The sequence below is a fragment of the Ctenopharyngodon idella genome, chromosome 3 (assembly GCF_019924925.1).
Source record: "Ctenopharyngodon idella isolate HZGC_01 chromosome 3, HZGC01, whole genome shotgun sequence".
NCBI lineage: Eukaryota > Metazoa > Chordata > Actinopteri > Cypriniformes > Xenocyprididae > Ctenopharyngodon > Ctenopharyngodon idella.
This window is the reverse complement of record NC_067222.1, coordinates 38,736,710-38,763,692: the sequence shown is the minus strand read 5'-3', so window position 1 is coordinate 38,763,692 and position 26,983 is coordinate 38,736,710. Positions and strand designations below refer to the sequence as shown.

The window sequence follows — 26,983 nt, the reverse complement described above, 5'->3', positions numbered from 1 at the left end:
TCTCCCTATCGGGACGCTCCATTCTCGTTCAGCACTCTTCTCGAGGGAAGAGGTGTCTGCATCTGTGCCTGGTGATTCTAGCCCCGTGTGTGCTGAGGCAATACGGCGGCTGCAATCGTAGCGAGTGCTCCTCTGGCTGCTGGGTATGTGGAGCCGCTGTGTTTTTTAGGACGCGCTTTTCGGCGTGCTACAGCCGCCGTGAGAGCACGTTAAGAAAGGGGCCGCACGCGGATGGCTCGACGAACGGTTCCTTTCTGTCCATGAATGTTGCGGCTCCCATAGACTTCATTCCTTCCTGATCTCCGTGTTTGAGATCGGGAGGGCATGGAAAACCGCCTTAGCCATTCAGATTTGGATCTGAGCCAGACAGACGGGAGGAGGAAGAAGCCAGAGTGAGATGGGTGACCGATTGTAAACACCGTTGCGTTTGTAATCGATCCCCCAGCTATTTAAGGGGCGATTTATATCTACCCTCTCTTCTTCTTCTTTCACCTCCTATATATATATATATATATATATATATATATAATTTTATATCATGCTCAGGTGCGTACAGTTAGGCTGACGGCTGAGCCTTTGATAATATTTTTTTCTAAAGGCTGCCATCTGGCTTGATAGTGAAAGTGCTTTTAGGCTTAAAAGAACTTTTTGATTTCATCCTTCTTCATGTATAAAAATAAGGAGGGAAAATCTTCGTTCTACGAGCCGCAGGAAGGTAAGCTGGGTCTATATTTTTTTGTATATAAAAAATGTAGACCTTGTTTTTCCTGTATAGCTTTCCTGAGCATGTAGTCAGTAAAGTTAGAAGGGGTTCTTTTGGGCAAAATAACTGTAGCATTAGGTTGGCTAGATTTCAAAACATGCAGGCCGCTTTATGGCCGCTTTTTTGTAGCCTCCTATGTGAGAGTAGCTTCTCAGCTAATACTCTAGTTTGGTTTGAGTTAGCACTCGTCACTTCAGTTATTTGTGTGCAGGTCGGCTTTATCGGCTGCCTGACACTGTTTGCTTGTAGTGCTTCATTTTCTCCTCATATTTGAAGGATTCAAAATGGAGCCCAAGCTTTGCTTGGCCCAGTAGGCCTTAGTTAGCGGCTAGGCTAGAGCTAGGTTTAGGTGCTTGTTTGTTACATCACCCTCATTATTACTATCCCTATGAGGTTGTATAGTTCCTAGTTCTGGCCTCCTCCTGAGGGAGTTGCTGGCCGTATGCCCATTTCCCCTTTGATATTATGTAGGTGCTATGGCTGAGGTTAACAGCTAAGGTTATAGGCTGTTATTAGCCTTCCTGGTGCTGTTTTTCCCAGGTGTTAGGCCCTTATCTTTGAGAAGATAAGTTATGCATTACTGCTAGGCCCCACTTTGTAGAACTTTGTCATGCTTATAATGTCTTCGCATGAGCCCCTTGAATTATATTCAAGTTTGAGTATACGGTGTTAAATGTTTTTAGCTTTCGTTCTCAAGGGTTCAATACAGATCTCAGATTTGTTTTGTGAAAACATTAATCCTGTTTGGAAGGCATGTATACAAAGCATTTACCTTTGCTTTGGGTTCTAAGCTTTAGCCCTACATACTTTCATATATGTGAGCTTACTCTAGTGCTGCCACAGGTTAGCACCTGGTTCCGTGATAGCAGGCTGTGATTAGCCTCTATCTAAGAACGTGGTGTTTTGTTGTACTCCCTGGTTAGGGTTTGTGTTCCACTGAGTGCATTACCTGTTGGATTGTGCACTCAGGTTAAGTGTAGAGAGTCTTATTCTGGTTAGAATAGTATGATCTCTGTTAGCTCCCATTCGATCATGACCACAGCAGCTGTTTTACATATACTGTTAAGTCTGTTGGCTCTTTTTGATAGCCTCTTTCTGAGTACAGCTTGTATCTCGGGAGCTGTTGGTTTATGATTGCTCACGTATCTTAGCACTGCCTCTGGCTTATGCTCATGTTTGTTTGAGGTGGTAGGCCTTGTGGGCCTCCCTTAGACCATGATAGCATGTTTTATTTGTACCATGTACATTGCCTGTTGGAATGTGTAGGCTTAGCTCAGGTTGTGTAGCTAGTTACCCACAATTGGCTTGTTGGGTCTAGAGATGGTCCCCTTTGAGCTTGGTCCCTATTTATGACCACTGGCTGGCGCCACATGGTGCTAAAAGTAGTAGGCCCTGCCAGGCCTCCTTTTCAGTTTTTATGTTGGCCCAGCTGGTTTGGTTATATTTAGACTCATTTCCATGGTTGAGTCTTGTTTGCTGACTCACACCGCCATCGGCCACTCCCACCTCTGTAGAGTAGGCCCTAGGTCAGGCCTTTCATAGAGCACTGTGGCGCAGTGTGTACTCCTCTTATCCAAGTGTTAAGGTGTCTTATCGAGTACTTGGCCTACTGGCTGGTTTAGTCATGAAGCTACCACTGGCTGATGCCATGTGTTCATGGAGGTTGAAGGCCCCACAAGGGCCTCCTTTCAGTTTGCATGTTGGCACAGTTGTGTGTTGGTTTCTATGTGACTTATCACCATGGACGGGTCGTGATTGCCACTAGCTGACGCCACATGTTTCGAGTCGTAGGCCTTTGTAGGTCTCCTATGTATCATGCTGGAGCTTGGCTGTGTACTCCTCTCGTTTGAGAGTAAAAGGTGCTTTTACTGAGTACATGTTCTGAGTGGCTTGCCTCTCAGGGTGAGTTCTTGTGTTAAAACCAGCTGGTTGTTCGGTTTTATGCATTTACTTCCTTGAGCATGGTCTCCTTTAGCTCTGGTTGAGCTAAGTAGTTACCTTGTTTTTAACTCGGTTCTATTTTGCTCCTAGAACTTTAGTGGCCGCTAGCTGACGTCGCGTGTGACAGGTAGGCCCTCGGGGCCTCCTTTGGTAACATGCTGGCATGTACCTTTTACATTTCTTTTATATTCTTTACTGAAGACAGTAAAAGGGACTTTATGTCGCTGGCTGGCCAGGGCTCCGGTTGACTTATTAACCTCCCTTGTAGTCGGTTTGTTCTACCTGGAGCTTGATAACACTGCCACGAGCTGATGCCACGTGTCTGCTGAGGTTATAGGGAATACCGCCATGCGGTTTGAGTTTCTGCTGTGATATTTAGTTCTTCTAGAACTTTAGTTATGTTGAAGGCCCTTTTTTCCGGCCTCCATGACTATGTGCCTACAGTATGGTCTGTCTGTTAGGTTGAGCTTCGTACTTCCCTTTGGGTTGACTGTGTAATTGTGCTTAGCTCCCTAAGCTGGTCATTGGTTGTAGACTTCTATGAAGTCTCCCGTTGAGACCAGCCTTAGGCTGGTTTGTGCTCCCCTGTACCAGGGTTTTTCTAGCGCACAGCCTCCTCAGTGCTTTAATCAGACACTGAGTAGATCCTAGGATGAGCGGATTATACTCCCCTCAATACGAGGGTTTATAGCGCTCAGCTGAGTTCTGTTCTCCAGGATGCCCTTCTCTGAGCGTGGGATTGAGTTGCTCACTGCTCTTTCGCAGTCGCTCTTACCTGCTCTCTTCCCTGAAGAATGCGCTTTGGAGATTGTGTATCAGACAGGGCTGGCCCAAACTAAGTTTGACTTTCGCCAGATTAGTACGGCCTCCTTGGTGGCGCTGAGGGTGACTTTGTTCCCCTCTAGTGACTGGCCAAGGTTCCTTTTTGGTTTCCTGGCCACATTCCCTTTAAGGGACCACTTTCCACGGAATGCTGGTCCCAGATGCTTTGAGCAGCCTTGGAAGGCTTTCTGCGGAAGGCCTCTTTTAGGCTCAGCTTGGGCTGTTGGCAGTAGGGAATGCTGTCACTGACAGCCTTGCGTGACCCGAAGGGGAGTTGCTCCCGGCATTTCTCTGGAACTGCCGGACGTTTGTCTGGTCATTTGGCATGCACTCTCCTTTAGCATGGCGGCGTGGGTATATCGTTCCCCATAGCGGTAAATGCAGAGTTGAAGTTCCCTTTCGAAAGGGAACGTCTCAGGTTACGTATGTAACCATGGTTCCCTGAGAACAGGGAACAAGACTCTGCGTTGCCCTGCCATGCTTCGGGCTGCCTGCTGAACAGTCCCTCAAGACGAGTAGGTGTCGACTGCTTCCTCAGGCGCTCCCTTTATACTCCGGTTCGCACTACGATGACGTCATAGGCTGTCGCCGACCAATAGGATTGGAGTGGTGTGATTCTTTGGCATTCAGACACCTGTCACGAGTGACGGTTCCCCATAGCGGTAAACGCAGAGTCTCGTTCCCTGTTCTCAGTGAACCATGGTTACATACGTAACCTGAGACGTTAGCTGTAAAACCTACAGACACCCAACCTCTGGTGGCAGTAGTATGTCGACTAAAGATGTCAATGGTCGTAGCAGCTCTCCGACATCATCAAATATTTTATATCTTTAACACACTCTGTCAATTTGGATAATTTAGAAAATTCATCTGGTCGTGATGAAATATATAACTGAGTATCATCGGCATAGCAGTGGAAACTAATTCCATGTTTCTTCAATTACCGAGTGGCAGCATATATATTGAAAATAGCAGAGGGCCTAACACAGATCCTTGCGGTACTCCATAATTTACTGACGTTATCTTAGATTTTTCCCCGTTTGAATATACAAAATGATAACGGTCTGTACGATCTAAACCACCTTAATGCCTGTCCCTGAATACCAATGTAATATTGTAGTCGATCTAAGAGTATTTTATGATCTACAGTGTCGAACGCAGCACTGAGATCAAGTAACACTAGTATTGAGATACAGCCTTGGTCAGAAGCTAGAAGTAAGTCATTTGTAATTTTAACGAGCGCAGTTTCTGTGCTATGATGAGGCCTGAATCCTGACAGAAATTTTTCATAGATATAATTTTTTTTTTTATCATTTCGGAAGCACAATTGAGCCGACACAATTTTTTCTAGTATTTTACACATAAATGGAAGATTTGAAATGGGTCTGTAATTTGCTACAACATTTGGATCTAACTGTGGTTTCTTAATGAGAGGCTTAATAACTGCCAGCTTGAATGGTCTTGGGACATGACCTAGAGATAAAGATGAGTTAATAATATTGAGAAGAGGTTCTTCTGTAACTGGTAACAACTCTTTCAGTAGTTTAGTAGATCTAATAAACATGTTGTTGGTTTAGACGCAATGATAAGTTTATTTAGCTCATCCTGTCCTATAGTTGTGAAGCACTGCAACTGTTCTTGAGGGGTAATAATTGAGGCTGAATCATAAAACGCTGTCAAAGGTTGTACATTTACAATTGCATTTCTGATGCTTTCGATTTTCTAAGTGAAGAAACTCATAAAGTCATTACTACTAAACTGTAATGGAATATTTTGTTCTGGTGATGTCTGTTTATCCACTTTACTAAACAAGAACCTTTGATTGTTTTGGTTATTTTCTATGAGTTTTCAGAGATGCTCGGCCCTGGTGGCTTTTAGAGCCTTTCTTTAAAGTAAAGTGCTGTCTTTCCACACGATTCTAAAGACCTCTAAACAAGTTTGTCTCCATTTGTGCTCTAGATTACAAGTTTCTCTCTTGATAGCATTATTTATGAATCTGTCTATAGTTGTCGGGAGAATTGTTCTACCAAGTTGATAACGAGGCGCAATATGGCAAATAGCAGCAGTACACAGTATGTACATTACAAGGTAGTGATCAGTAGGATTGGTTCTGATATAATTAAATCTATATGACTAAAATGATGAGTGGGTCTAGGAGTTCAGTAAATCTGTAAACGCAGCCCCTAATGCAGGGGTGGGCAAACTCGGTCCTGGAAGGCCACTGTCCTGCAGAGTTTAGCTGCAACCCTGATAAAACTCACCTGCGTGTAATCCTGAAGACCTTGATTAGCTGGTTCAGGTGTGTTTGATTAGGGTTGGAGCAAAACTCTGCAGGGACAGCAGCCTTCCAGGACCGAGTTTGCCCACCCCTGCCCTAATGCATCATTTGTATTGTCTATATGAATGTTAAAATCTCCAACAATCAGCGCTTTATCGACGTTGACCAATAGGTCTGAGAGAAAGTCTGCAAACTCTTTTAGGAAATCAACATAGGGCCCTGGAGGTCTATACACGGTAGCCAAAGCAAGAGATAGTAGGGACTTTTTTCTTGTATCTGAGAGTGTAACATTTAGCACAAGTGCTTCAAATGAGGGGGTGAGCCAAGATGGCAGTAGGTGCAGACAATCTTTTTTAAGTGTTAAATTTAAATTTAAATTTTCCGTTTTTTACCCTTCTAACATTATTTTTTATTATGAACTGACAACAAAAAATATATGAACTGTTGAACTCTATTAACTTTTACACTGTGTCATGTCAAGAAGTGTTTTGACTGAACTGTACAGAGTTGGCCTTTACCTTAGCCATGGTGGGGAAAGGAGAACAGCAAAGAGGACGTCAAGGCCAGAGTCAAGGAGGCGTGTAGTGGTGTCGTTCCAGCATTTAGAGAAAGATATTCTCTGGAGAGCAGCAAAAAACAATTCAAGGAAGTTGTGACATCCGCTGACAGAGCAGCGAGACAGCAACTGTAGCCAGAGGTGGAGCGTGCAGGAAAAGCTAGAAAGACGGTGCACTTGGTTGGAGCGAAGGCGTATGTGGATGGGGATCCAGATTCGACCAAAAGATGACAAAATGGAGATCTGATGAATTTACTTTTATAGTGACTATAGCACCAGAAGAGATGCAAAAATGAATGAAAACAGATTTCTCCCTTGAAGCTCGACAGTTGACGTGATGATTTAATGAAATTTCTGTGTTCAGGTAAAAAAAAAAAAAAGAGAAACATTTGCTTTGACTGTTATATAGTCTGGTATGTATTGAACAGTTAAAACAGGTCCATAGACAGTTATTTTTTTCCTCATAACGTTTAATTTCTATTAATTTTATTCCCTCTCTTTTGCTTTCTTGCTCCTCCACCTACATATATAAAATATATTGTTTTAGTTTTGGATAAGTTCATGTTCATTAACACAGAAGGGTTGACCGGGAATTGTTGTTCTACTTAGTAAACCAATTTATAGCAGTTCTTCAAGTTATCTTTAATCCTGTCTTTTTCATTGGTTTCTCTTAATGTTAGGGGCATCCGCGATATAAATAAAGGAAAAGCTGTGTTTTTGAAAGATAAAATGGCTGATTTTTATTTATTACAAGAAATGCATAGTTCAAAGCATAGGCGTAATTTGCGGGTGGGGCGGGTGGGACATGTCCCCACCGCTTTTTGCCAGGGTCAATATTGTCCCCACCACTTTTTGAAACATCGCGGCACGGATATACAGGTGCTGGTCATATAATTAGAATATTGTGAAAAAGTTCATTTTTTTATTGTAAATTATTTTAAAAAATGAAACTTTCATATATTCTAGATTCCCTACATGTAAAGTAAAACATTTCAAAAGTTTTTTTTTTTTAATTTGTTGATTAGAGCGTACAGCTAATGAAAGTCCAAAATCCAGTATCTCAAAATATTAGAATATTTACATTTGAGTTTCATTAAATGACCATCCCTACAGTATAAATTCCGGGTATCTTTTGTTCTTTGAAACCACACTAATGGGGAAGACTGCTGACTTGGCAATGGTCCAGGAGACAATCATTGACACCCTCCACAAAGAGAGTAAGTCACAGAAGGTCATTACTGAATGGGGTGGCTGTTTACAGAGTGATGTGTCAAAGCATATTAAATGCAAAGTTGACTGGAAGGAAGAAATTGGGTAGGCAAAGGTGCACAAGCAACAGGGATGACCGCAAGCTTGAGAATACTGTCAAGTAAAGCCGATTCAAACACTTGGGAGAGCTTCACAATGAGTAGAATGAAGCCGGAGTCAGCGCATCAAGAGTCACCACACTCAGACATCTTCAGGAAAAGGACTACCAAGCCACTTCTGAACCAGAGACAACGTCAGAAGCATCTTACCTGGGCTAAGGAGAAAAAGAACTGGACAGTGAACAGTGGTCGAAAATCCTCTTTTCAGATAAAAGTAAATTTTGCATTTCATGTTGAAATCATGGTCCCAGAGTCTGAAGGAAGACTGGAGAGGCACAGAATCCAAGCTGCTTGAAGTCTAGTGTGAAGTTTCTGAAGTCAATAATGATTTGGGGGGGCCGTGACGTCTGCTGGTGTTGGTCCATTGTGTTTTATCAAGTGCAAAGTCAATGCAGCCATCTTCCAGGAGATTTTGGAGCACTTTATTCTTCCATCTGCTGACAAGCTTTATGGAGATGCTGATTTCCTTTTCCAGCAGGACTTTAGCACCTGCCCACAGTGCAAAAACCACTTCCAAGTGGTTTGCTGACCATGATATTACTGTGCTTTATTGGCCAGCCAATATGCCTGACCTGAATCTATGGGATATTTTCAAGAGAAAGATGAGAAACAGTCGATCCAACAATGTACAGATGATCTGAAGGCTCAATAGTGCCTCAGCAGTGCCACAGGCTGATCACTTCCATGCCACACTTCACTGATGCAGTAATTTGTGCTAGGAGCAAGTCATTTGCTGTAATATGTGCTGCCGACCAAGTATTGAGTGCACAAAAGAACATATTTTAAAGAACTTGAACTTTTCTGTTTTGCAAATCCATTTTTTGATTGATCTTAGGAAATATTCTAATATTTTGAAACACTGGATTTTGGATTTTCATGAGCTGTACGCTCTAATCATCAAAATTTAAAAAAAAAAAAAAAAACTTTTGAAATGTTTTACTTTACATGTAGGGAATCTAGAATATATGAAAGTTTCATTTTTAAAAATAATTTATAATAAAAAAACGAACTTTTTGATGATATTCTAATTATATGACCAGCACCTGTATACTAAAACAAAAGAAACATCTCTAGTTGATTAGCAATTCGTTCATTTGTGTTAATAATAGGCGACCTGGTGCTGGGATGTGTTGTTTTTGAAATCATGTTGAGTGCTCGTTGCCGCTGTGATCAGTGTCGCGACAGTGTTCTCTTGGCGCTCGTGCACACTGCGCAGTTTTCACACGGACGAGCGCTTCAATCTATCGGCCGGAGACTCTATTCATTCCGGTGAAATCACAAAACAAAATGCACATAAACGTGTCCCTGCTATTGATATACTATCACTGATGAACAGTGATGGTTTTAATGAGGTTTTAATGAGAAAATAAATAAATAAATAAATAAAATACACGAGGGCGGATTAGAAACCAGAACGCTGAACAAAAATTCCAGCCCTAGTCCATCAGGACACTGTAAAATAGATCGCGGATCCACGTTTTTATTGGCTAATATTAATGCTCTCGAGACTGACAATACATTTTATTATAACATATGTAAGGACAAAACTATCATATTAAACATGAGGTCTATGTCAATAAATTTTGTCCATCGGGTGGCGCTCTGACAATGGTATATTAGGAGCATGTGGGTAATTAGACAACAGGTGTGTTTGGTGCCAGGAAAGCATACGGTTTTGACTAACATTATGAGTATCTCTATATATAGTTGCAACACCGCCAAAACTCGTGCTTATAACAGTAGCCAGGTGGAGTAGACTCATTATGACCGAAATAATCATTTGGTTTAAGCCAGGTTTCAGTAGGGCAAATTACATCAAAACTATTATCTGTGATCATTTCATTTACAGTCAAGTGTAAGTGTTTGAATCTTTTTTAAAAGTTGTGTTTGAGTCCCTCAGTTGTCCTCAGTGTGAAAAGACGGATCTCAAAATCATTCAGTCACTGCTGGAAAGGGTTCAAATATGCAAAAAATGCTGGAAAACTGAAGAATCTGCAGGACCTGGAGATTTTTTTCTGAAGAACAGAGCTCAGTTTAACTGCTCAGGACAAAAAAGGGACTCATGAACAACCATCACAAAAAAACAGTCGTAGATCATCCAGGTAACCACACACAGTATTAAGAATCAGTGGTTAACATACTTATGAATAGGGTTATTTTAATAAATTCAGCTATTTTTTTGTCTTGTGGATTATATGTAAACATCTTTTATGTAAAATATCTTACTCAGGAGAGTACTAAATAAAAAATAACATGCATTTTGTATTATCTCCTTTATTTTGTTAAAATTATTAACATTTTCACAGATTCTGCAAGTGGTTCACATACATTTTCTTGCAACTGTATAACAACTTGTGTGTGTACTCTGTGTAAAAACTCTGTGAAACTGTGACTCTGTCACAGTTTCAAGTATATTCGCTTCCTTCAACAAATTCTAACTGAGCAAATTCACATTTAACACTGAAGAAAAAAATCAACGGCAAAGAAGTTTATTTTGCTGCAATTTAGCTGTTTAAAACAATTTTCTTGTGCTCTCCAAAACATCTTGTGCAGAGTTAAAGTGGCTCAGCTCACATTCACACAAAGTACAGAAGAAATTTAAAAGATGCAATGAATGATTAATGCTTAATACCTTTAAATGAGGTGACAAACAATCAAATATACTAAAACTGATGTTATAAACCAGTGGTTCTCAACCTGTGGCCCGTCACGAATGCAAATGCGGCCAACGAAATGCCGAACATATTTAAAAAATAAATTCCAGTTTTACAATTTATTTAAAATGGATTAAATGAATATAAGTATGAACCATAGTGTTTTTTTGGTCATATAAGGTCATTTTGGTGATCATTTTCAGGCATGCGCAGACCTACTGTATACTGAGTACTCGCACGCTTTGGCAGAATTCCAATAGTAGCCATTATTTTTTGTAAATTTAGGGATCGAAATGGACAAATTTGTTATTATAGGAAAAAAAACAAAATGAGGAACATACCAATGAAGGAACACGTTGCAAACAAGAAGAGTCGTAGCATCAGCAGCGAAGAAGATGGAAGAATCAGTTTGCTGTCACTGAACAAGATGGGCAGCTTTTGTTTGCTCAGTAGTAAAGTACTTGGCATATGCACAACCTACAATAGGGTTTCCGTGGGGCATTAAAAGTCTTTAAATGGATTTTGCGAAAATGTCGCAAAATATGTACACTTGTGTGATACACACGCGGAACCAGTTTTGTAATTGTCTCCAGCCGGTGCAAAATTGCCGTAACGCCGTTTTGGACAGTGGCGGGCTGGGACCTGGATGACTAAAATTGGGTGCTTCTCAGATGGAAGGGCCAACTTAGCAACTTTTTTCCAAGAAAGTGCATTGTGACAAATCTAGCGACTTGTTGAAACCTTATCTAGCTTCTAAGACTCCCCGGTACTGCCGCTCGAGCGCGAGATCTTGCTTTCCTTTCCCACGCGCCTCTGTTCAAGCAGAGCGCACAAACCGATCATCTCTTCCACTTTACTAGTTACAACAACCTCTGAAGGTATGTTGAAAGATACAGTACAACTTAACAAAATCCGTATCATGTCTCATGTAATCGCTCAATGAGTGTTTCAACCGCGGAAAGACGTCAATATAACAGATTGTAAAAAATGTCACATTTACCGTCCCATTTACCTCAGAAAAGCCGTTCAGTGTCAAAAAATCGTTAGTCAGCTACAAAAATGAACTTAGAGAGGAGCATTTTGCTACAAATATGCACTATAGGCTATTGCATATCCCTTGTAATTGTACTTAACATGTGCTTCAATATTGAATGTTTGAATAAATCCGTTTTATGACAGCATTTAAATGTTTATATAGCCTAAAAAACGGGTAGACACATAATGTCATAAAAAATGTATTATAATGTCATTATAAAAACTTCTTTATGGGTAATTTGTATGTAAGTAGCATACAAATCGATTAATTTTAACCTTTAATATTAGGGATGCACCGATACCAATTTTTAAGGACAGAGTTCGAGTACCGATACTTTTTTCTGGTACTCGCCGATACAGATACCGATGCCTATACATTTATTAATTTCTCTCTCCCTCTCTCTCTCTCTCTCTCTCTTTCTCTTTGGTGATGTTGCAGTTTTCCAAGCACAACACAGTGAGACTAATGAATGTAGGACAGCTTCTATATTACTAAAATTATTTAAAAAGTAATCATTTTTATGTGAAGAAAACAAAAATTTCACGCTGTCCAATAACCTTCAAAGGGCATAATTACCAATAGGCTATATATAATTGTTGTTATATAAAAAGAAATGTACAAACAAATTACAAACAATAAAACAAATACTATAGAGATACAAATTAAATAAACTTGTTTTTCCAGATACAGTAGGTTTATTTACCATGTATACATTTATTTAACATATTTTGTTGTTTTATTAACATTAATGACAAATATACGCTATGGTCCCTTTAAGACCGAATCCATGGATACTGACACATATCCTGTTTTCACCCAAATGTTTACGTCGACTTAAGCCATAACCAACTGTATTTACGAGAGATACTCCACACGATGGACATTTTGACAACTATTTGTCCATTTGAGCATTCAGGCGCGAGGAGAACTGATCGCGCGCGCAAGAAAGAGAGAGAGCGCACGCGACAGAGCGCTTCTGGTCTGCGTCATTCAGCGCGATTCCGCCTATCCCGCCTTCACTAATCAATAACGAATTGTGATTAAAAGCATGCAGTTCGCAATGTGTGTGTTGTCATCATTAATTTTGAAGTATTTCCACACCTCTGAGGCTGACATTGTTTCTGCTGCTGCCGCCGGTGTCTCTGTGCGCGGAAAATTCTGTCAGTTACGTCACGTGAGGTATCGGTCTGTGGTATCGGGGGTATTTTTACGAGTACGAGTACAAGTACATGAGCTTGGTATCGTCCCGATACCGATACTGGTATGGGTGCATCCCTATTTAATATTATAATGATGTACCAGCTGTGGTTCCCTGTATCGTTTACAGTTATTTGAGAGATATTTTTTTCTTTGAGGAAATTTGCCATGTACTTACCTTAGAGGGCCCAAATGAATCAATATTGAATTGAAGGTAATCAAATTAAAGTCAGTCGCAAGCTCTGAATCGAAATCTAATCCATTAGTGAAATTTCTGTCAATGCCCAGCCCTAGTGTCAATTTTTTTTTTTTTTTACTTGAAGCAAATGTTGTTTTTTCCATTTATTTTCTTGTCAGAGTGCACCAAAATGCTTCGTTTACATGTTAAAATCACAAAAAATTTCTCATGGGGGAGGATGCCCCCACATACCCCACAACTATTTAGTTCGTCACCTTTTTCACCTCTTGTGATGTTGCGGCTCTAATATAATGTTAGCTAAAATCACAGCAAATGTCTTTATCTTATGTGTATGGTGATTTTGTCAGACAACGTCTCCATTATAAATCAGGATTATAACATGTCAGAGCTCGACATTAACTTGTCCATTAGACCGGGATAAGTGGATTTTTTGAAGGGGCAAGTGAAAGAGAATTTTACTTGCCTGTCCGGACAAGGAGCCTGATTAAAACGTCAATACCAAAAAAAAAAAAAAAAAACATTGGGAATGACACCGAATAACTGATTTTATTACATTTAGTGTAAGTTGTGATCGATAGTAGATAATAATAGGCTGTATAAGTCACTTACGTTTTAGAAGGAACATTGTTTTTGTTCAATTTTAGCAGCGAAAATATTTTCAAACAAAGATCACAGTAGAACCATAGCGCAGAGGTCTTCAGCCCTGTTCCTGGGGACCCACTGTCCTGCAAAGTTTGTTTCCAACCTGCTTCAGCTCACCTGCTTGGGTATTTTCTAACATGCTGAAGAGCTTGATTAGCTGCTTCAGGTGTGTTTGATTAGGGTTGGAGCTAAACACTGCATCAAACATTTTAAAAGCGATCAATACATCACGGTTGTTTTTAAACCAATAAGCATTAAGCTGTGTCGTCAGCAAGTCATTTCCCATCATGCTTTTGGTCAGCGCAGTCGGTGGAGAGCAACCAAAGAACTTGGAGCAACTAAGCCCGACTGCAGAATCTGACACGTCCGCCTGACATCAGAGCAAGGCGGCCCATGCTCGGACACATTTCTAACCAGCATGCATCTCGTGGTGGTCAGTTCTGCGCAGATTTTGCTTATCTCAAACGAGCCTATTAATATCTGCTAATACCATAACATTAAATCTGATTGGTTTTCATTGGTGATGTCATATATAAATATGCGGCCTGTGAGACTTGCACTGATCGGGTTGGTGCGGCCCACTGGGAAAAAAGGTTGAGAACCACTGTTATAAACAATAAAAATGTAAAAAAAAAAAAAAAAAAAAACATTTTGCCACTTACTCCAGCTTTGTTCTTCTCTTAAAATCATGTCATGTACATCAGTGGTTTTTAGTTGTTTTTTTTTCTCTTTTCTTTGGGATCCAGATTTTACACTCAACATCAACACTAATACAATTGTTTATCGTATAAAAGTAAATACTGATTTTTTTAAAAAAAAATTTATACAAATGACAGGCAGGCAGGAAAACAGTTTAACCTAAAATCTTGATATTACTGTTTTTAAAAAAGTTATTAAATACTATGCGTCACATGTATTTGTGACAGATAAATGGTATCAATAATTAAACAAATAATATATTCACATACAAAACATTATTTTAAAGCAAAAATATTTGCAATAATTTTTTGTCATTCATAGTGGTAATTTTCTTTCCAATAATTCCAAACATAATCTCAAAAATCCAAATGAACGTTCAAGAATTTACATTGACTTCATACACATGATCAGTGAAGCGCTACAAGTTAACAGAATTTTTATAGACTCCATGCAGATTAGTCACATTTTGGAGTGTGACACATATTTTTCTCCTAAATGACAATCATTAATGCAAAAAGCAACTGGAAGAAAATGAGAACAGTCCAGAATGTGGGACGACTACCTGTGGAAGAAGAGCAGTGTTAATGATGGTACAAACAGAAACACACAATGTCAACAAGCTCAATCCCTGTCTACAGATACAGAAGAGTGACTCTGTGGTTTTACTCTCAGTCATTTCAATGGCAGCAGCGCTGGAGCTGCTGAAGAAACACCGACCCGACATCCAGAAAGAGTTTTTGTCATAAATCAGCACAAAGGACTCAAGTAAGTCATCAGAGATTCACAAATGTGCGCTCAAAGTCCTTCCTCATTTTCAAAGAGAGCAAAACGACTAAGCTAAATAAAAAGAAATTCAATGCAAAATGTCTTAATGAACATTCATTCATAAAATCATATTCAAATATAAAGGAAAATAATTACTGTAAATTACACACATTTTATTGAACCGACAGAGGATATGCATTTCATTTTTTCATCTTTAACTCACCTGTAGAGTAAACTTCAACACTGAGAGGTTTTGATGTGACTTTAGGAGGAGGTTGAGGTCCTTCTTTTCCCAGTTCCAGCTCTGCTTCACACCTGTACTGAACTCCATCATCAGCTCTGTCTGGACGGATCATGAGTGTGACTGTTTCATTCACTGGAGTCTTGATGGTGTCAGTGAAGTTGGTTTGATCCACCAGAGTCTGTCCTTTGTACCATTTGACAGTGAGATACTGAACAGGAGCCACATTGAGAACGTCACACTGAAGCTCATACTGGTTTCCCTCCATCATTGGTCCGGTGTGATTCACAGTGCTGATGGACACACTGTCTGGAGTCTCTGTGGAGGAAGATTCACACACTCTGATATCTGCAGTCATGAATGTACATACATTAGATATTTCTGAGATTGAAAAGATAAAAATATAGTAGAGAAACTCACTGTAAACAGTCACTGGGAGCTCTAATTGACACTGTTTCTTATAGTTTAAGTAGCAGTATGGCTGTATGTCCCATTCTGTCAGATTTGACACTCTCCATGTGATCAGATTGTCTCTGCTCATGGGCACTGCTCCCTCACTGGCTTCCCATCCCATTCCTTGATGCGTGACAGAAGTGCTACAGTTAACTGACACAGAACCGCCGTACTCCACAACAACTCTCTGTGGGTTGAGCTGAAGAGGACATTCATCAGCATGTGTCCCTGTTAAACACATTGAGAAGGATGTGATTCAGCACAGAATAGCAGCACTAAAGTTTTGGATTACAGGCACATCATTTGTTATACTCATGATATGCAACAAAAAAAGCAGTCACACATTATATTAGTTCACACTTTCAAATAATCAGATAAAGTAAAAGAGTTTGTGTATTTGGCGTGTTGTCCAGGGGAGGACTCTGAGCTCGGAATATGGCCAGAGTACTCCCCCTTATCCCTGGCTGGGATAGGAGCTGAGAGTGAGGAGTCGGGGTGAAGTAGGGATGCAGAAAAGTTGAGGAATGATGGGGAGTCGGCCTCCAGTTGTACTGACTGGGTAGATCATTTGAACTTTGTTTGGGTAGATTTATTTGAACCTCCCAAACTTTGTTAATAAAACATCATGTGTCTTTAACTACTATGTACTTACATTAAAAAATAATAATTATAATTGTTAGATACAATGTATTTATCATGTTAGTATTGCAAAACACTAGTTTAAGAGTGGGTTATGGGTTAAGGGAAGGGTCAACAGTGTAATTATTGTCATTACAGAAATTAATTACAGATGTAATTACATGCAGGTATTTTATATATAAGTATTATGTAAAACATGTATGTACACAAATAAGAGCACTGTATAAAATTATTAATTTAAATATTAGTGCATAGTAGTTTAGGGCACTTAATATAAAGCAAGACCAAAACATCTTTACTAACACAGTAGCAAGACAAGATTTGAACAGGGTTAGTCCAAACTCCAACATGTCAACTGAACAGAAATGAATGGTACGGTGTTGCCTCCAGGCAACATGGTCTATTTTAGTTTGTTTTTAATAAAATAAGGCACCAATTGATTGATCAAACATATCTCAGGACAGAATAACTCAAATACTAATCAATAAAAGTGCAAAAAAGACCAAAACATGACCAACAGGGGTCCATTTTGTGTCCTGTTTCAGCACATGTCACATGGCTCCATATTTTCTCCAATGAAAAGTGCTTTTTTCACTTGTTTGTATCATTTAATCACCCGCAAAAAAAAAAATTAGTTACCTTCACTGGCAAGTAAAGAAGTATATTAAAGAACTTTACATTATATATCATCATATGTTTTAGAGAAAATAACAAAAAACTGTGTGTTGCTTCAAGGCAACATTGTACCATAATGGAATCACATAAGGCCATACAGGCATAATAAGTTTAAATACAAATGTATTATATTTGTAAGGAAAAGAGTTAGAATTATCTAAATATATTTGCATTTTCACATGATTTTGTAATGCACTTATAAGAATAGTAATTCACAAATTATATCTGCATATATTATGATCTGCACATTTTCTATAGCACTTCAAAAAGGTATAAAACACACGTAGCACAGCCAGTTGATGAGGGTGAGGATGAGGGGTCATACTGTGATGAGGAAGATGAAATCATAGTGACAGTCCGTCAGGGAGAGAGTGAGGGTGAGAGAGAAGATGGAAATGAAGACGAAGATGGATATGATAACTTGATATAATAACATCATAATATGATGGTTTGGTAATACTTGTGTTCCACTATGGTACAATGTTGCCTGAGGGCAACAGCTGGATATAAAATGTTACTTTTTATTGAATATGAAACTTTTAATACATTAAAAACTGGATAAATTTGTTTGTTCAAGTGTCTAGTTAAAGAAATTGATGTTTTCAATAAAAATATTTCTTTTTCTACATGAAAATGCCAAATGTTTACATTTTTCCATTGTGGTACAGGAAAAACTACACAAATCATTTTTTCCTCATTGATATTATATTGCGTACCATAGAGGGTTAACACTCCAAACTCTGGTCTTAAGACAGAAACAAAGATATAATAGAAATAAAGTTATAATAAATAAAGTTATAATCATTTAGCCAACAATAAAGTAAAAACTAAATTTTAAAACATATTTAGTCTCATTCCAGATACTGCATCAGGAGAATAAAAGTGAAAATACAAACCTGTGAAACTCACAAGCTGTGAAACTGCAGAGAGATAAACAAGTCCAAAGAAATGTTGAAGCATATTGTATGTGTTCAGAGAAAAACAACTGATCAGAAAATGCTGTAAATAAGACACAACTTTATCTCTGTAACTCTGTGGTCTGTGACTGAATAGCTGTAGCTCGAGCAACGCAATACTGAGACAAAAAGAACTAACCCCACCCAGAAAATATTGAGAGGAAATTTCTCAGGGTTGACCTTAAGAACAGTACATGTTAATTGATGACAGAAATCAGACTCCTAATGAAACAAAATTAAATCTATAAATAATTTGAATCCTTAAACAGATACACAGTTGTAGTTGAGACTAATGTTGATTGACAGAGTTCTTCTTCTGGTTCATAATAATTTTATGCTCTCACAGAAATTTAACACCATACAAAAACAACAAAAAATTTTTTTTTTTTTTTGAAAAACAATTTCCAAGGGGTCTGAAAAAGGTTCTTTTATTGCACACAGCGCCCACCTGTGGTAATTTCAGGACAGAGCAGAGAGAAAGGGCGGGGTTAACCTCGTTGCTATGGATGATGTCGACACACTTACTAACTCTGCCCACAGTGATTGGCTGATGGGGGAGGGCTCTCTGTCAGTGATTTAATCATGGAAATATTGTAGAATGAGGAATCATGTTGCCATATTCAAATAAAGATTTTAAAATGTAGGCTAAGTGTTACTAATTAAACAAGTATATGTTCAGCTAATTGTCAGCCTCTTACATGTCTGCATCTCGAGAGATTGCAGAATTCAAGTGACAAATGATGCTTTATAAACAAAGTTTGGGAGTACCCTGTTGAAAAAAACAGCATATGCTGGTTAGGTATGTTTTGAAGCATGGAAGCTGGTCATGAGCTGGTTTAGGCTGGTCAAGTGCTGGTCCTAAGCAACTAGCTCCAGCTCAGGACCAGCTAAAGACCAGCACCTGACCAGCTTAAACCAGCTTCCATGCTTCAAAACATACAACCAGCATATTTTTCAACAGGGTAGCACGTTCAAATGGTCTATCTGATCAGCTGGAGAGGAGGCATTATTATACAGTTGACTCACCTACTTACCTCAACAGTTTTCTGCATCCCTGCGACACCCCGTTCCTCACTCTTGGCTGGTTCCTATTCCCAGCCGGGGATACAGGGGAGTACTCTGGGTTTGAGCTAAATTTCAAGCTCAGAGCCTGAAATACGCTTATTTTACTCTTTTACTCTATTCGATCATTTGTAAGCGTGAACTCATGAAAACAACTGCCACATGTAATCAGACATTATATTTTTATTTATTTATTCTCATTTTTGGCGTTTTTGCCTTTTTATTATGATATGACAGTGAGTAGACAGGAAGCAAAATGGAAGAGAGAAAGGGGGGACGGGATCAGGAAAGGTCCACGAGCCGGAACTGGAACTCGGGTCACCTGATCTTCCCACAAGGCTATATCAGCGCCAACGATAGGACATTATTTTCAACTTGACTGCAGTTGGTTTGTTTATACATTCAATGCATTTTGCCTGTACATAAATGAACATTTTATGTCATTGTAGATCGTAAATCTATAAATCAAAATATGCATTTATGAAGAAAAGTTTCAGCACTCAAGGCTCTATCGTCTATTGCCTCAATGGTGTACAGTGTCTTTGGGTGGATTGCTGAGGCTAATTGCCAGCAACAACCATTTCAGGATTGTTTGTGATTTGGTCTTAGTGACTTAGGAGTCCTCTTGACTACCCCTAACTTTTCACACACTTAGGAGCTTTAGTGCTAAAATGCTTTGTGAAATACTCTTAGAGCAAAAATTAGGTTCTAAATTAGGACACGCCCATTATTGTTTCTCCTAAATTGGCAAGTTAGGAGCTACTTTTAGCCTTAAGATGTTTTGTGAATACGGCCCCGACTGACATCAAGTTCAGTTCAATTCTTTTCACATTTATTTGTATAGCGCTTTTCACAATACATGTCATTTCAAAGCAGCTTTACAGAAAATGCATGTCAACATTACAATTTAGAGTGATCTGTTATCAGAGTTGACTGTGTCCAAATTATTAATTTCAGAAATGTGCATATGCAAATCATGCAGTTAGCTAACAGTGTATTAATTTAAGCAATTGATTAATTTAGGTAGAAACAATGAGCTCATGGAAGTCATGAATACATGTTAACAATGATTAGGATATATTTGGATATGGTGCATGTTGATCCAGAGTTTGCGTTTGAAATCCTTGCAGGTGTTGGTCATCTGAAGTCTTCATAGGAGGCTAAATCCAAACTGAAGCTAATCTCTAGTCACCTCGGGACGGGCATCCTGAGATAAAACAGAAAAGCAAATGGAGAATAATTAGCGTAGCTGCTGTTCATAACATTAAGCAAAGATAATCATGTGCATTTGATCTGATATCACTGGAGTTCAAGGATATGAGAAGCATTATGTGAATGCTTGGCTAAAGAGATGCATCTTTAGATTAAACTGGGTGAGTGAGTCTGAACCCCGAACATTATCAGGAAGGCTATTCCAGAGTTTAGGAGCCAAATGTGAAAACACTCTCCCTCCTTTAGTGGACTTAGACATCCTAGGTACCACAAGAAGTCCAGAGTTTTGTGATCTTAAAGAGTGTGAAGGACTGTAGGGCGATAGAAGATCGGTTAAATACACAGGAGCTAAACCATTTAGGGCCTTATAGGTCAGTAGCAATAATTTATAATTGATACGGAACTTAATAGGTAACCAGTGTAGAGATGATTAAATTGGTGTTATATGATCATGTTTTCTTGACCTGGTAAGAACTCTAGCAGCTGCATTTTGGACTAATTGTAGCTTGTTTATTGAAGATGCAGGACAACCAGCTAGTAATGCATTACAGTAATCTAGTCTAGAGGTCATGAATACATGAACAAACTTTTCTGCATCAGAAACAGATAACATGTTCCGTAGCTTAGTAATGTTTCTGAGGTGGAAGAAGGCTGTTTTTGTAACATCTGAAATATGATTTTCAAAGGACAATTTGCTGTCTAATATAACACCCATGTCTCTAACTGTAGAGGATGGAGTAACAGTACATCCTTCTAGATGCAAATTGTAGTCTAAGAGATTCTGTGTACAAGTTTTTGGTCCAATAATAATACCTCAGTCTTTTCTGAATCTAACAGAAGAAAATTACTGGTCATCTGTGATGATAAACATGTAGGCAATCATCACGTGAACATCAGTTCACAGTGTTATTGTGTATTTATTTATGGGTTATGTTATGATTTGACATGGGTTTTCATATGTTTATTGTTTAATACATTTCAAAGTCTAACTTATCTGTCTGGTCCTGTATTTGGGAGCATCATGATGACGTCACGTGAATATCACCAATTACTCTTAATTAGCGATTATACCATTTATTGGGACAGATTAATGTGAATGCGTTGAAATGGCCATTGTCTTATTTGTAATAGGTATGGTTTATATTTGATCAAAGATAATATTTATGCTTATGTTTACATGTTGACATGTGCATCTGAATTACATTGTTGCTGTATAATGGTGTATTTCTTGTCATGGGTGTTAATCGACCCCTATGGGTGGTAGAATCCGCTTGTGTATAGCGGGAAGATTGTATACAAACTGGGTATGTTTGGGGAAGGGGGCTAGTCAGGCCATGGACGGCCAAGGGCTGTTGCTTGTCTGAAGACTAGTAATGTCGTGTTTTGCTGCTCTCAGCATATTTGTTTTGTACAGTTTAATTTGAGTATTTTTGTTGGTTTATTTATTTATTTATTTTTCATTATTTTGAACTTTGGTTTGGAAGAGCACGTGTGACGAGGCAGCATTTAGAGAAAGATATTCTCTGGAGACAGGAAAAAACAATTCAAGGAAGATTTGACATCCGCTGACAGAGAAGTGAGACAGCAACTGTAGCCAGAGGTGGAGCGTGCAAGAAAAGCTGGGAAGACGGTGTACTTTGTTGGAGCGAAGGCGTATGTGGATGGGATCCAGATTCGACCCAAAGATGACAAAATGGAGATCTGATGAATTTACTTTTATAGTGACTATAGCACCCGAAGAGATGAAAATGAATGAAAACAGATTTCTCCATTGAAGCTCGACAGCTGACGTGAAGTTTTAATGAAATTGTTTGTTTTGACTGTTATACAGTCTGGTATGTGTTGAACAGTTAAAACAGGTCATAACGTTTCATTTCTATTCAATTTTTTTCTCTCTCTCTTTTGCTTTCTTGCTCCTCCAACTACATATATAAAATATATTGTTTTAGTTTTGGATAAGTTCATGTTCATTAACACAGAAGGGTTGATCGGGAATTGTTGTTCTACTTAGTAAACCAATTTATAGCAGTTGTTCAAGTTATCTTTAATCCTGTCTTTTTCATTAGTTTCTCTTAATGTTAGGGACATCCGCAATATAAATAAAAGAAAAGCTGTGTTTTTGTTTTTGAAAGATAAAATGGCTGATTTTTATTTATTACAAGAAATGCATAGTTCAAGGGCTGATTACAATTTTTGGAAAAAGTCAGGACATTTGGTTCTGTCATGGTACCAATAGATCAGCAGGGGTCGCTATTCTCAAATGAAATTTCAGGGGGAAAATTCTTCATAATGAGAGTAATAATGGAAGGTGGCTAATACTCTTATTAGAAGACTCTCATAAGCAACATATTATTGCTAATATTTATGGTACTAATTGCAAATCTACAAATTTGCTTTTACTTCATGAATTAGAAGAACGAATTGTAGACCTATCAACTAAATATGTGGATGCAAAATTTATACTTGGGGGTGATTTTAATGTAGTCCCAGATAATATAGATAGATGTCCTCCAAAAGGAGTAAAAGATGATGTTAGTAACAAGATTATCTGTGGATAATGCAATAATTTAGGACTTGTTGATATGTATACATGGAAAAATAGTGATTTGTCTTTGTCTCTCGTATAGATCTATGGTTAATATCAGAGGCGTTGACTTCCTTAATAGACAACGTTACTAATGATCCTGCAGTTTTTACGGACCATAAATCTATTCACATGTTCATCACCACTAATGACAGTGGAAAGAACATGAGCAGAAGTGGATACTGGATTTTAAACATTTTTTTATTATTAAACGATGATTTTAAGCGGGACGTCTTAAGAATAATTGAAAAATATAAACAGAGTTTAATTAGTAACCAATATGGGCTGCATTGGGATATTATGAAATATAAAGTGAGGAGTTTAGCCATTAAAATTAGTAAATTGATTGCCAAAAATAAACGGGCCATCATCCAAGAGTTTGGTGCCCGGTGTGATAGACAGATTAAACAGATTTAACAGAAGAAGAAGCTCAAAATCTTATAAAATTACAAGGGTATTTAAATAAACTTTTTGAGGAGAAGGCAAAAGGTGCTTTCATACTCTCCAAAAGGAAGTGGCTTGAACATGGTGAAAAAAACACGAGATATTTTTATTCTTTGGAAAAAAAGGATTATCAATTAATAAATTACAGATAAATAACACTGTCACAGATGATTTACCTACAATTTCAAAACACATAGCTAAATTTCATCAAACTTTGTATTCTGGCTCTGAAATTCAGTACCCCTTAATGGAGTCCTTTTTTAAAAATTGTATAAAAATTGCATTTATGAGAAAAAGCTTAGTGTTACAGAAATTATTGACAATATTAAGAAGCTCAAGGACAACAAATCTCCTGGTATTAATGGGCTTACAAATGAATTTTTTAAAACTTTCTGAGGTGCCCTTTCTCCATTTATTTTAGCTATGTTTAATGAATCTATAAAGAATGTAATTTTACCTCCATCTCTTAGACAGGGTGTAATTACTTTAATACGGAAGCCAAATAAGGATACTCTATCTCTAGATGGGTATAAATACCTTTATTAAACACTGATGTCAAACTGTTTTCTCTTATTTTTGCCAGCAGGCTGAAATTAGGATTGGATTCCCTAATTGATCAGTCTCAGTCAGGTTTCATGAAAGGGAGGCATATATGCAACAATATTCGTCTTATTCTTGATTTTATTAATTACAGTCACCTTCTCATTTGATTACAGTCACCTTCTCAATGATGACAACCTAATACTATTTACTGATTTTAATAAAGCGTTTGATACAGTGGAGCACAAAAACATGTTCGCAACATTAGAATACTTTAAATTTGAGATTTTTTTATTTTATTTTTTTTAGAAAGCCAATTACAACCCTGTACACAGAATGTAGCAGCTCTGTTAAAATGATTCATGGGACTTCTGGTAGATTTTTTTTTTTTTTCTAGGGGCATTAGACAAGGCTGCCCAATCTATTTCTTTTTCTGCTTGTCACACAGGTTCTTTCTTGCTATGTAAATATGAACTTCTTTCAAGGTATTAACATTTTTGGGAATGAATTAAACATTTGTCAGCTGGCTGATGACACAACACTTTTTAAAAAATGCAAAGCAATTAGTATCATAAATAATTTCTCTAAGGTACTGGTCTCCCCTTTAATGTTAGCAAATGTGAGATTTTTCCACTTAAGAGTGTTAACTTTAAATCACGATTGATATATGATTAGTTGGTCAGTTGAGTATTACTGAATTGTCTTAAATTTATGTGTCATATTTCTGTTAAAGAATATCGCATTGTCTTGAATTCTGTTTCTGCCAAAATTCTATCTCTATTCAGAAATCAGGCAACTTGGTGTAACACTGAAAGTAAAATCTCTAAACAATTATTGATTACAATTGCTCTTTTTATAATTGTGAGAGAGTCTTGTGCATTTATTTTTTGAATGTCCCTGTTCATCTTTCTTTTGTTATGAGATGTCTCAATTTCTAAGTGTTAGAATGAACTGCAACCTAGTCTTAAATTTGTCATCTGTTTTACTTTATTCAAATGAATATAACTTTTCCAAAAGAAAAATATATATTATCGATTTGTTTTTGTTATTAGGAACATTTTCTATTCATCAAACTAAATGGAATAACTCAAAACCCAAATCTGCTCATTTTCAAACAGCTTTTAAAGGTTATTTAGAATCTAAAGTTTTCAAAAAAATCAAAAAGCCCAAAGAACTGTATCTTTGCTAAATGAATTTAACATGCTTGTGATGCCCTTTAATTTTAAGTTCTGTGTTGCTGTGAAAATGTGAAAATGTGTTGCTGTTTAATTTTGTAGTTTTGAAAGTTTAATTAAAAAAAAAAAAAAAAAAAAAAAAAAAATCAAATCAAACCTGTAGGAGCCATTTTGATGCAGTTATATTTTTGTCCATCGGGTGGCGCTCTGACAATGGTATATTAGGAGCAAATGGGTAATTAGACAACAGGTGTGTTTGGTGCCAGGAAAGCATACAGTTTTTGACTGTGCTTGACCATCGAGCTGCGCGTTTGAATGTGCTGGACCGTGCTTACAACTGTCAATTGGATTATTGTGTTGGACTGAGCTTAATGCTTAATAAGAAACAAGAAACAGTATGGATTATGGACATTGTGTTTGCTCTATCTGCAAAGTATGAACTTCACATTGGTATCATGTCATGAACTTTAAAGAATGAGAGCTTACAGGAAGCTGGTTGGAAGCAATGTTTATTGATTGGAGCACAATAAAAGGACACTGTTTGCATTTTAACATCTGTGTGCATGGATTAAATTTACACATGCGTCAATTACTTGCTCACTTCTACCACCAACACCAGCGGCTTAATGGAAGGCCGTAATAAAACCTGTGTTCTGTTTTCTGACTAACATTATGAGTATCTCTCTATATAGTTGCAACACCTCCAAAACTCATGCTTATAACAGTAGCCAGGTGGAGTAGACTCATTATGACTGAAATAATCATTTGGTTTAAGCCAGGTTTCAGTAAGGCAAATTACATCAAAACTATTATCTGTGATCATTTCATTTACAGTCAAGTGTAAGTGTTCGTTCACAACACTTCTTACAACATCCAGGTTGAGAGATCAGATTGTGGCCTGGGATCCTGTGAAATGGATTGCATGTACAGTAACTGCGTTGAGGCTCTGAATACTGTATATGCCTGAAACCTCACATGCCATACTGACCCGTGTTTGGTGGCAGATGTGAAAGAATTAACACTTTGGGGTGTTTGCAAAGTTCACAATAATCCATTTTCCAGAAGAACCAAGAAGGATACTTTCAAAATTAGTTGGAGGTGCTAATCTGAGTTTCCGGAGATCATCTATGTACTTTGCACAGCAGCACAAACGTTTTTGGATCAGTTTAGGATTTTGTTGATTCACCCATTTATAATTTCTGCTACTGATTTATTTTCAGTTTCATCATTGTTATTGAGTGACCAACTGTTGTTATGGTGTCATCTATGAATTTATTGATGCCACTTTTGCTCTTGTACAGTAAACATTGAAAACAGCTTCAGGCTGGAAAATAAGTCATTAATATCAAATGGTATGTTAGATAATGGTAAGTTAAATAATTGAAATGATTATGAATCATCCACTAAATGAACCATTCATCATTTAACATTTAAATTGTTAAAGGATGAAGGCTGATGTGCTTGCCTGTTCAATGGTTTCCTCTATTTGTGTAATTTAGATGAAAATGTGCCATTTTTATTGTTTGAGTCACTTTTCAAAAGTTAGAAAAAGTTGCCAAATCCATTAAAAATAGCTAAATTTGTTGCTAGGCGCTTTTTGAAAAGCGTTGCTAGAGTAGTCTGAAAAGTTACTAAATCTAGCAACAAAACTGCTAAGTTGGCAACACTCAGCACAGACAAGAAGCAGACTCGAAGCTGCACGCTCACACGAAGACAACACAAGATAAAACATGAGGGGAAGGGGCACATCACACTCTGGTTAGACGGTTTGCTGTAATTAACATGTTCTTCTACACATATAAGAACTTGTGTGTGTACTCTGTGTAAAAACTCTGTTTAAACTCAAAACTCACATGATCAATTCTTCTCTTCACACTGGTACATTTCCCACAGCTTTTAAGCAGGCTAGGATTACACCACTGCTTAAAAAACCCACTCTGAATCCAGCACTTTTAGAAAACTATAGACCGGTATCCCTTCTTCCATTCATTGCGAAGACACTTGAGAGAGTTGTGTTCAACCAACTGTCTACTTATCTCACACAGAACAACCTCCTTGACAACAACCAGTCTGGCTTCAAGAG

The 26,983-nt window shown here is 38.0% G+C and overlaps 2 protein-coding genes across 2 annotated transcripts in view; both read right to left on the bottom strand.

Annotated features, from left to right (window-relative positions):
• Positions 1-17,970, bottom strand: part of LOC127509204 (hemicentin-1-like) — a 125,726-nt gene extending 107,756 nt beyond the window's left edge. Inside the window, exons 1-3 of the mRNA XM_051887755.1 lie at positions 17,824-17,970; positions 15,581-15,841; positions 15,235-15,478 (exon numbers count right to left, since the gene is read on the bottom strand). Of these exons, the coding sequence (XP_051743715.1) occupies positions 15,235-15,478; positions 15,581-15,841; positions 17,824-17,887 (569 nt within the window). The 5' untranslated portion in view covers positions 17,888-17,970. The remainder of the gene's footprint in view (positions 1-15,234; positions 15,479-15,580; positions 15,842-17,823) is intronic.
• The window catches only part of LOC127509209 (intercellular adhesion molecule 1-like), a 36,855-nt gene continuing 23,989 nt past the window's right edge, over positions 14,118-26,983 (bottom strand). The window contains exon 5 of the mRNA XM_051887764.1: positions 14,118-14,716. Within this exon, the coding sequence (XP_051743724.1) occupies positions 14,646-14,716 (71 nt within the window). The 3' untranslated portion in view covers positions 14,118-14,645. The remainder of the gene's footprint in view (positions 14,717-26,983) is intronic.